Raw genomic sequence first — 10514 nt, 5'->3', positions numbered from 1 at the left:
CGCCTACTGGATTTCACTGCAGTAGCTACAAATGTCAGAACACGCTGTTGATGTCTATGCTTTTTCTTTTTCTTTTTCTTTTTTTTTTTAAAGATTTATTTATTTATTATATGTAAGTGCACTGTGGTTGCCTTCAGACACTCGAGAAGAGAGAGTCAGAGTCAGATCTTGTTATGAATGATTGTGAGCCATCATGTGGTTGCTGGGATTTGAACTCAGGACCTTTGGAAGAGCAGTCAGTGCTCTTAACCACTAAGCCATCTCCCCAGCCCCGATGTCTATGCTTTTAATACTATTTTGTTGCTATTGTTTTTCATATGTAGTCCCACTGTGGAGGTCAGGCTGGCCTAAAACCTTCTTTTATAAGCTCCTCCCCAAAATGTTGAGATTATAAACCCAGTTTGCTATTTTTAAAGAGATTTATTTTATTGTGTGTGTGTGTGTGTGTGTGAACCTGAGTGCAAGTGCCCATGGAAGCCAGAAGTGAGCATCAGATCCCCTGGAGCTGGAGTTACAGGTGGTTTGAGCTGTCCTTTGTGGGTGCTGGGAACTGAACTCTGGTCTGCTGCAAGACTAGCAAGTAAGTGCTCTTAAATGCTGAGCCATCTTTTCAGTCTTGGAAGCCCACCTTCTCAGACAGCCAGCTCTCTGGATAAAGCATAGCTTCCTGTCTCCACACATGGGCCTTTATGGTGACAGGCAGTGTGAGGTGTAATATTCCGGATCTAGTCACAGGTTTCTGCTCTGGGGGTGACTGGTAGTTTCCAATGCTAGACACTGCTTTGGTTACTCAATGAGCCGCATTCTGTGGGGTAGGAGATGCATCTTCTGAGGGACGCTGTGTTGTGCTGTGCTGTGCTGGTCTGTGCTGTGTGTGCCGTGCTGTGCTGTGCTGTGCTGTGCTGTGCTGTGTGTGCTGTGCTGTGCTGGACTGTGCTGTGTGTGCTGTGCTGTGCTGTGCTGTGAGCTGTGTGTGCTATGCTGTGCTGTGCTGTGCTGTGCTGTGCTGTGCTGTGCTGTGTGTGCTGTCCTGTGCTGTGGGGTTGGAGATGCATCCTCTGAGGGAAGCTGCGCCTTGTACTGGAGCACAGCCAGCAGCTTGGTGCTCACACTGCTCTCCCTATAGCGCCCTCTGTGGTAAAGCAGCACTCTGGTGGGTCTTCTCCAAGACTCTCTACTGAGCCCTGGCCTTCCCAGGGCTCACCGGCTTACAAAGTTACTCCTAAAGCCGTCCCACACTGGCTCTTGGAAGCTCTGTGAGTACCTGTGTCCCACAGTTTTACGGTGGCTTGCTGCCCAGGCTTCTGGAATGCACTCAGCACACACAGTGGACCACCTGTGTGTTCTTGCCCCCTCCTCTCTGAGCATCGTTTAAGTATCACTGAGCCCTGCTTTGTCAACCCAGAAAGGCCTCATGACCTGCTCAGCTCTTCCCAGGTCCCAGCCTCTGTGCAGAGGCCATGTAGCCCCACTAACACTAACCACGACCCTTGACTCTGAGCAGAGACCATAAGCCCCCACTAACACTAACTCCGACTCTTAACTCTGCAGAGGCCATGAACCCTGCTAACACTAACCCTGACTCTTGGAGACTCTTCTCTTGAAGTTCATGCTTTTTTATATTACTTAATTTTTTTAAAAAATCAGTTGATTCATGCGTTTTCAGTTTCAAAGAAACCACTTACACTTCCCCCTCTTCCTTCCTTTTTTTTTGGAGACAGGATGCCTTTGTGCTGGGATTGGGGACTTCTCTATGTAGTCCAGACTGGCCCTGAACTCGAAATCTTCCTGACTGTGCCCAGAGTACTGGAACAGGTATGTGCCAACATGCCAGACTCTACCAGTTCTCTTTTGATGGATACCCACCATGCACTGTTTCTAGCATAGCATGCCCACCGGTCTCAGGGCAGGCATGTTGTTTCTAGCATGCCCACCACTCTCAGGGCAGATACATGCATCACTACACTGGCATTCCTCAGGCTTGTCTGTCTATTCCTGGATCAAACTAGGAGCTGATTTAAACATATAACTTACCTACTTTTTTTTTTTCAATTTTTACTAGGTATTTATTCATTTACATTTCAAATGCTATCCCTAAGGTCCCCTATCCCTCCCCCCCCCACCACCACCAACTTACCTACTTATAAACAATTTTCCAGACAGGTTTCCTCGCAGGGCAGTTCTAACGGGATCGGGCTGTCCATGGAGCTGTAATGCACTGTCCTCTTAGCCTTCATGGGGTGGCCACTGTTGACCTTTAGGGTGCTCTCCCCAGGGAGTGCTCTGCCTCTCCTTCCCAAGATGAGCACCCTTGCCTTCCTCCTCCCCGTCTTCACAGATGCCTCTACCTCTCTGCAGAAGGCAGATGCTGCCCACGCCTGGCCAGTTTGGACCCCAGGGTCTTTTGCAGTTCCCAGAAACTTCCATGTATCGATGACATGTGGCTCTTTTCTAGGTCCAATTTTCACCAGAATGTCAGGAGGTCCAGAGATCCATGACAGGAGGACCCTCTTGACTGGTCCCTCTTCTAGCGCTTCTCCTTGAGCTGTCCTAGGAGTAGGATCGGGCAGAGGCTCAGCTCTGCCCTCATGTCTTGGTTTAGGGTGCCTCTGTGTGAGGTGGGGGGCTGGAGGAACCCAGGGATATTGTGAAGGCTGGAGAACACAGACAGGCTGGTCGTGAGTGCCTTTGCTGCTACAGGGCCAGGGAAGCTCTAAGGAAGAATGCACAGAGATACTAGAGAAGCAAGTCGAGTCTCTGCGATAGCAATCAGACGAGATAAACAGGAACAACAATGGGGATGTGAGGATGGAACTGAACCCAAAGAGGCACTGGAGGAGTGGACACAGACTGTGGCTGGGCAAGCAGTAGGTACTGGTGAGAAGCACCCAAGGGTGAAGGAGAGGGGAGGCTGCGGTGTTCCTGTTGCTTGTATTGTACCCCTAAGCACTGCCTGGACACCGGTGTGGATGGAGCGTGTATTTATGGGCCCAGGATGGGACAGCATGGCAGGAGAGAGTAGATTCAAGGACTTCTATCGAGGTGGGTTCCTATGGAACCCACGGCCCATAGGTCAGGTGTGGACAGTTGGCTTCTGTCCTGGTCTCTGATGCTAGGTAGTCCCAGAGGAACGTGGTCAAAAGTAAAAAGGGGCTAGGTAGAGAAGAAGGAGGGCTACTGTGAACACCAGACTGAGATGTGTCAAGGTGTCTGTCTGAGGCAGCAGCCCAGAGCTTGGAGCTAGAGTCTGATCCAGAGACCGAGGGCGGCTGTCACACGCTTGCTCCTGCTGCTTCAGCATCTGGATCCTGGAAAGCCCCAGGCTGCTGCTCTCTGTCACAGTTTCCTGACAATCAGCAGACTCCAGATCTTTGTCTTCTTTGTAGATCCTGGCCTCCCTTTCCAGTCAACTTCCACCAGGCCAGCTGGAGCAGAAACCCCCTCCTGGGTCTCATCCTTCCCAGCACTGCTCTGACTCTGGTGTTTGGTTTCCTCCCTTCTTACCTCTCAACGGTTCCCTCCTGGATGACCTGAGAGAGCCCATTCCTCAGAGCTAGCTACTCTATCCACTCGCCACACAATACACAGCTCTCAGTACAGAGTGTCTGTGTTCATGGCTGGCACTAATGGCTCCCGGCATGCACCACCAACAGTGAACCTGATGATCCAACTTGTGCCCTTAACAGGGAATGTTCTTCCCTCCACCTTCCTCATCCTTCAGAAGCCCATTTGCCATGTCCAGCCCATAACCCAACCATGGCAGTCTGTCTCTTCGGATAGGTCCTAGGGACGCCCGAGGCGAGGAGAACACTAGGACCTTCTTCTAGGTGGAAGATAAATCTGTTTCTTCCAAGCCACTACCCATGCTCACTACAAAAGAAAGAAGAAATACCATGGGGGGAAATTCCAGATGCTGGAGGCCATCCTGATGAAGGTCAGCACACCAGGGTGACATCACACTACAGAGATCAGGGTGGGACTAGGGGAAGTTCTCCAGAGGACGACGGGGTGACAGGGATGGCATTTGGGGAAAAGCTCTGTTTTGGGTCTTCTGCCCCTATGGGGGTCAGAGGCTTTGCATGGGCAACCGTGTCTGTGATCAGATCTCCTCTGCCTTAGCTTCCCATCTGCAGTTGGGAGAAGTGTTGCACCCGGGGTGCCCAACACAACCCCTGGATCAGGTGGGCACCTGGCAGGAGATTGGCCTCGGGGCCTCGGGGCCTCTGGGCCTCTGGGCCTCTGGGCCTCTGGGCTCAGGGTCTGGGTACAGCCAAAGGGATTAGGGTGGTTGCAGAGTAAATGGAGACAGGAGGCAGATGCCAGGCATGTTGGCATCCCTTCATCTGTCAGGTGGCAGAAATAAGAGGGTGGAACCAGCAGTAGCGAATGCTTTGGTGGTGGTGGTGGGGTTAAGACTATCCACTCTGCATTGCTTATTACAGAGGCACACAGATGGCTGTGTGGGACAGCCTCTGTAACATACAGCATACTCTTCTGTGTCCCTTTGGGGTGGGATTCTAGAGGACTGTGGAACAGATCACTGGCTAGTTTCATGTCAACTTGACACAAGCTAGAATCATCTGAAAGGAGGGACTCTCAATTGAGAAAACGCCTCCATAAGAGCAGGCTGTAGGGCATTTTCTTAATTAGTGACTGATGGGGGAGGGTCCAGCTCATTGTGAGCGGTACCATCCCTGGGCTGGTGGTCCTGAATTTTATAAGAAAGCAGGCTGAACAAGTCATGGATAACAAGCCAGTAAGCAGCATCCCTCCATAGCCTCCGCATCAGTTTCTGTCTCTAGACATCAGCCCTTCTTGAGTTCCTTTCCTGACTTCCTCTGGTAATGGACTACAATGTGGAAGTGTAACCCAACCAACCTTCGCTTCCTGCTTTTGGTTATGGTGTTTCATCACTACAATAGTAACCAAAACTCAGAGTCAAAACCCAGAGAGAGCTGTCGGTGGGTCAGGGCCAGGTGTCCTCTAGCCTGGCTCACAGGGTTCACTGGAACAGGGTGTGTTCTAGGTGTGGGCAGGACCGGGCTATGAGGAAAACCAGTCCAGGGCCGGGGTGCCAGCCAAACCTAAGAGGGTGGTGACCAATTCAGCTGGAGCAATAATGTGTGGCTAGTTTTAACGGTCAGGAGAGGGGAGAGAGAGACGCAGTAGCACCGGTCAATGAATCTTGAGGAACTTGATTTCCTGTGTACCTTTGGAGTTCCTTATTCCTCTTTGGAGCCTAGTGACCGAACCAGCTCAGTCAGTCAACAGGGTCTCAAGGGAGGGAGTGAGGACTGAAAAAGAAAAACAGACAACACTAAAACCTGACTCCAGCCCATACCGCGGCTGAAGCAGCTCTATTTCTCTCCTGCCTGCTTTTATATCATTCTAGGTTTATGCAGAAACAAATAAACAAACAAACAAAAACCATGGTCGGTTCTTAGATCAAAGACAAAGTCATCAAGTGAAGTCGTAAACAAAGACATCACACAAGAGAGTGATTAAGTAAAGTTGTAAGCAAAAGGATGACACAGGCTATATTAAGGAAAGTGGCAAGCAGAGGTCACACAAGGTCACACAAGGAATTCAGCAAGGCAGTAAACAAAGCCCCCGGTCACTGTTTCTGATATTCTGAGCCCAGTGACAAAGGCCAAATTCCTAGAAGTGTCACCAAAAGCTCTCAACAGCCTAGGTCTATAGTAGGCCCCCCCACCCCTAGGCTTCCTGAAGCCCAGCATACTACCCTGTAGTCCTACTGGAAGCCCCCATCCTCATCTGCGAAAGGAAAATAAGTCTGCTCTGCCTAGTCCCTGTCAGGGGCCAGTTAGAGAGGCCCATCACCTGCTCAAAGATGATAAGAAACCTTGCTTCACCCTTAGAAGATAAAGGTTGGCTCCTGTTCCTAGCGCCGTATGTGCTCAGAAGCGTACAGGCTGAAGAGGCGGGCAGTGAGCAACCGGTAATGGGGATAACCCTGACGTGGTGTCTGGGAAGTGACTAGAAGCTTGGGGGGGGAGGGTCCGGTGAGAGGGGTGTGTTGGGAGGTGGGTCAAAAGATCAAGTTCCCAGTTCCCCGAGGCTGAGAGGTTCCTATTTCAGTCTGTCTGTCAGAAAATTCAAGGTAAGCATCGAGGTGTTTGTAGTGACCTGGGAGACAGACATACCTCCAGAGGGTATATATACAGGCTGGGGGAACTCGCTGGCGTCCCTGTAGTCCCTGTACTGAGTCTGAAGCTGTGGCTCTATTTGGACTTTGGGGCCCTCCCAGCACCATGCCCCATGTGTACTTTGTGTGTCCCATCTGCCTCCGACAGACTTCAGTCAGAGAGACTGTTTTTTTCTTTCATTTTCACTTTTTAAACCAAGGCTCATGAGAGTGTGTGAGGAGCTTCAGAGCCCATGGGGCTCTTGGCCTGCAGTGTCTTGATCAAGAAAATGGAACCTCTCCCAGGATGGGGGTCGTCACCCTGGAGCCAGGCCCCTACAGACAACACCTTCAGGCTGGTGAGTTCCCGAGCCCTTTACAGCCTCCAAGCTCCTGTCCTTCCGGCCCAACTCCAGCCACAGCCCACCCCAGACGTTTCCTGTCCCTTAGCTCTGTCTGGGCAGCTAGCTCACGGGGCTTTTTGTTGCTTGATCTCCAAATCTCTGGAGATAATTGATAACAACCTCAGGCTGGGAGGCTACGGGAAGGCAGGCCTCTGCCCCTCCACTCCTGGGCCTCCACTCCCAGACACCTACTATGGGTCTCTTTCAAGGGCAGGAGGTGGTGCCATGAGCATAGTACCCCTGGCTGTCTCTGGACAGGCCCTGTAGCGAGAGACCAACCATATGTATCTCTGTCCCCGAGAATAAGCGCCTTCATATAGTGGAGACAGAAACCAGGGCAGGCTAGCAGGAGCCAGGATCTATCCTGCTTGCTCAAATAGGATACACTAACTATCAGTCAGCTGTCCCTCCACCCCTACCCCAAGCATTCTGAAGAGCCAGTTCCCAGCCCCAGCTGACCCTGCTGCCTCTCAGGTCTTACCCTGCCAGGCAATGAGGGCAGAAGGCAGGTTAAGCAGGCCTGGGCCCCAGACCCTCCTACAGAGACACTGAAGTCCTGCTGTTTCCTTGTCACAAGAAGCAGAGCATGCATTGAGGGCCTGGACCAGTCTGGCGGAGGGTGGGCGGGGGTGGGGTGGGGTGGGGTGAGGGAGCCATAGGGATGGAGGGAGTCCTCCCCTCCAGCGCTCATCCCCTCTCCCAGGTGCTGTGTGTCTTCCTTTTGAACTTGCTGCAGTGCATCTCTGCCCAGCCCCCGTGCAGACAGGAGGAGTTCCCTGTGGGGAAGGAGTGCTGCCCCATGTGTAACCCAGGTGGGAGCTCCCAGGAGGCAGTGCTGTGCCAGGGAGGAACTCCCGTGCTGAGCCTCCGGGACTCTGGGTCCTCAGGCCAATGGCTGCACGGTGTTCAGTTCGGGGATAGTCCTCAGTGTCTGTGTTCAGTTCGGGGATAGTCCTCCGCGTCTGGGACCTTTGACGTTCACTGCCTGGGGTGGGCCCAGGGGATAGGGCAGGCTCTATGTTGGCTTAATTAGAGACTGAGACTGAGACTGAGAGTGGGCTGGGGTCATAGCCAATTCTGAGGGATTTAGGAGGCCCCACCCCCGAGCTTTTGAACTGCTCATAGAGGGGCAGCACACAGAAGGCCAACAAGTCCTGTGGGGCTTTAGTTGTGGTTGGTGCCATACTTGCTGGACCTACATGAGGGTACAGGGAAGGCTTCTGTGGGTTAACCCCCACCCCTGCTGAGGAACTGTGTGGGTCCTGGCTGCAGGTTACCACGTGAAGCAGGTCTGCAGTGAGCATACAGGCACAGTGTGTGCCCCCTGTCCCCCACAGACATTTACCGCCCATGCAAATGGCCTGAGCAAGTGTCTGCCCTGCGGAGTCTGTGACCCAGGTAGGAGCACTTGAGGAGGTGGGGTGTGCTGGGGCACTGGAGCTCAGGCAACTCACGGAGCACCTGAGGAGGTGGGGTGGAGCACTGGAGCTCAGGCAGCTCACGGAGCACCTGAGGAGGTAGGGTGGAGCACTGGAGCTCAGGCAGCTCACGGAGCACCTGGGGAGGTGGGGTGGAGCACTGGAGCTCAGGCAGCTCATGAGCAAACCTGGGACTGACCTTCCTGCTATTGTGGGGAGGTTCTCAGGGTGTCTGCCCCGCCCCTGTCACTGAGATCCTATTGCCTGCTTCTTTTTCTCCCCTTCTACCTGGTTCGTGTGGGTGATGAGAGGCTCTTTCCTGCTTCAGTTTCCCTGCCCGTGAAGGAGCTCTTACGTGGGGTGGGACATCACTGGGGATCAGTGTGGTCATTATAATTTTTTTCCCTTCATATGAAGGAACCCAGGAAAAGCTTACTCGTAGACTGATGGTTGCCTGGGCCTGGGCAGACTTGGATGGGGACACAGGTCCCAGAATGTTCGAAGCTGTAAGGTAGCCAGCGCTTCTGTTCCCACCACAGCCCCATGCTCTCTAAACACTAGTCTTTGTTGACTCTGGATTTATTACAGTGCCCGTATGCGGTTGGCATCACACTCCCCACAAGGATGACCCCATGCTTACTCATAGTGTGTGAGGAGGGTTGCCCTCACCCCCTACTGAGGGTGACCCCATGTCTAGCACAGTGTGCAAATGGAGATGACCTTACTCCTACAGAAGGGGTACCTCTGTTCCCACACTGAGTGCCTTCATGGGGTCAGAGTGACTCTGTACCTATTCACACAATTCCCATAAACAGTCGGCTCAGACCTAGAGGCATTAGACTGCCTAACCCTAACCTTGATTCCCATTGACAGGACACTGAGATTCCAAGAGTCACCAGGGCACTCTGCTGGATGGCAGAGCCTACCAACTCCACACTTCCAGGGCTGTGGGCACATAGATTGGAAGTCCTACTTCCTGGAGTGGGAGAAAACAGAGGCAAGGACAATTCAGACCTGGTTAAAAACCAGGTCCTGGGCAATGAACCACTCTGTGACCCTATCAGTCCTCGACCAAGCCCCCTGCTCAGAGCCATTGTGCTATGTCTGGCTCCCCCTATAGGACAAACCTGGTACCATATGTGCAGGTGGTAGGTAGCCTCTGGCAAGAGAAGCTGTGTGGAATCAGACCCCGGTACATTGGGACGACTGGAGGAAGGGTGCTCCCCCAAATCCCTTGCTGGTGCTCCCATGGCCTTGTCTCTGACGGCAGACATGGGCCTGCTGACCTGGCAGGAGTGCTCCAGCTGGAAGGACACTGTGTGCAGATGCATCCCAGGCTACTTCTGTGAGAACCAGGATGGGAGCCACTGTTCCGCATGCTTGCCGCACAACGCCTGCCCTCCAGGGCAGAGGGTAGAGAAGAGAGGTGAGCTGGTTAATTAAAGGTTCTTTCCGGAGATCACCCTTGCTCCAGTGTGCCCGCCGCCTGGGGCCTAGAAAACCTCCAGCTTAAGGATTTCAGAAAGGAGCAGAGCAGAAATCTTGGCCAACCCTGGAGCACCTACCCCAGACCAGTCCTGGCAGCAAGAGAGGAAAGAGTGCTATTGGTTGGCAGGAGGGGAGGGGAAGGGGAATGCAGGGGGACAGGGAGAAGCTGAACTCAGAGAATCTGGAAGATCCAGAAAGAGGTTTTCTGGTGAGAGTCAGGAAGAGGACAGAGGGCAGAAGAAGGAAGGGGAGCTGGAACAGCACCATTGGCTTCCACTTCTGGTCTAACCTCAGCTATCCAGCATGGGGTCTAACCTCAGCTATCCAGTCTCAGGTCTAACCTTAGCTATTCTACCGTGGGAGCCAGACTTGTAAACTGTGCCCATCCCCACTACTCACCTAGATGTGAGGACTGCCTTTGCTTTCTGTCTGGCATCTGGCCAGACTATCAAAGGGTTTGTGGGGTGAAGACCCCTGGGTTATTACATCAGGCCCTTTCTGTATCCAGGATGCCCTAAAACTACCCAGCCCCTTCTCACAGTCTCACAGTGCCATCTACCACCACAGCTCCCTCTACCAGCTGGAGTATTATGGGTTGTGAGGCTCCAAAACGGACAGCTCCCAGGCCCCACTCCAGGGAAGCCCAGGTCCCTGCAAGCCTGAGTCCAGTACTCCTCCCCTTGTCCCTCTCCACTTCCCAGGTACTCACAACCAGGACACTGTATGTGCTGATTGCCTAACAGGGACCTTCTCACTCGGAGGGACTCAGGAGGAATGCCTGCCCTGGACCAAGTAGGTGACTAGCATGCTGGGGAAGGGACTACGCTGTTCCTCTGGGAGATGAGAAGCCAACCCCAGCTGAGCTGCGTCCTGGGTAGGCAGAACAATATGGAGCCTTAGCTAGGATTCCACAGGCTGTGGTCAGTTCCCACCCTATGATTGTAGGATCAAGAAGTCAAGGATGGGCTGGAGAGATGGCTCAGCGGTTAAGAGCACTGACTGCTCTTCCAAAGGTCCTGAGTTCAATTCCCAGCAACCACATGGTGGCTCACAACCATC

General features: G+C 53.0%; 1 protein-coding gene across 4 annotated transcripts in view; it reads left to right on the top strand.

The window, feature by feature from the left end:
* Window positions 1-6088: 6088 nt before the first annotated feature.
* The window catches only part of Tnfrsf14 (TNF receptor superfamily member 14), a 7587-nt gene continuing 3161 nt past the window's right edge, over window positions 6089-10514 (top strand). For all 4 annotated transcript variants that reach the window (XM_029540165.1, XM_029540164.1, XM_021200941.2 and 1 more), the window contains exons 1-6: window positions 6089-6121; window positions 6367-6504; window positions 7253-7361; window positions 7822-7947; window positions 9238-9393; window positions 10157-10247. In XM_029540165.1, coding sequence (XP_029396025.1) covers window positions 6400-6504; window positions 7253-7361; window positions 7822-7947; window positions 9238-9393; window positions 10157-10247 — 587 coding nt within the window. In that variant the 5' untranslated portion in view covers window positions 6089-6121; window positions 6367-6399. The remainder of the gene's footprint in view (window positions 6122-6366; window positions 6505-7252; window positions 7362-7821; window positions 7948-9237; window positions 9394-10156; window positions 10248-10514) is intronic.

The sequence above is a fragment of the Mus pahari genome, chromosome 6, assembly GCF_900095145.1.
Source record: "Mus pahari chromosome 6, PAHARI_EIJ_v1.1, whole genome shotgun sequence".
Classification (NCBI taxonomy): Eukaryota; Metazoa; Chordata; class Mammalia; order Rodentia; family Muridae; genus Mus; species Mus pahari.
Note: the sequence above shows the minus strand (reverse complement) of the source record. Positions and strands in the feature narration are given on the sequence as shown.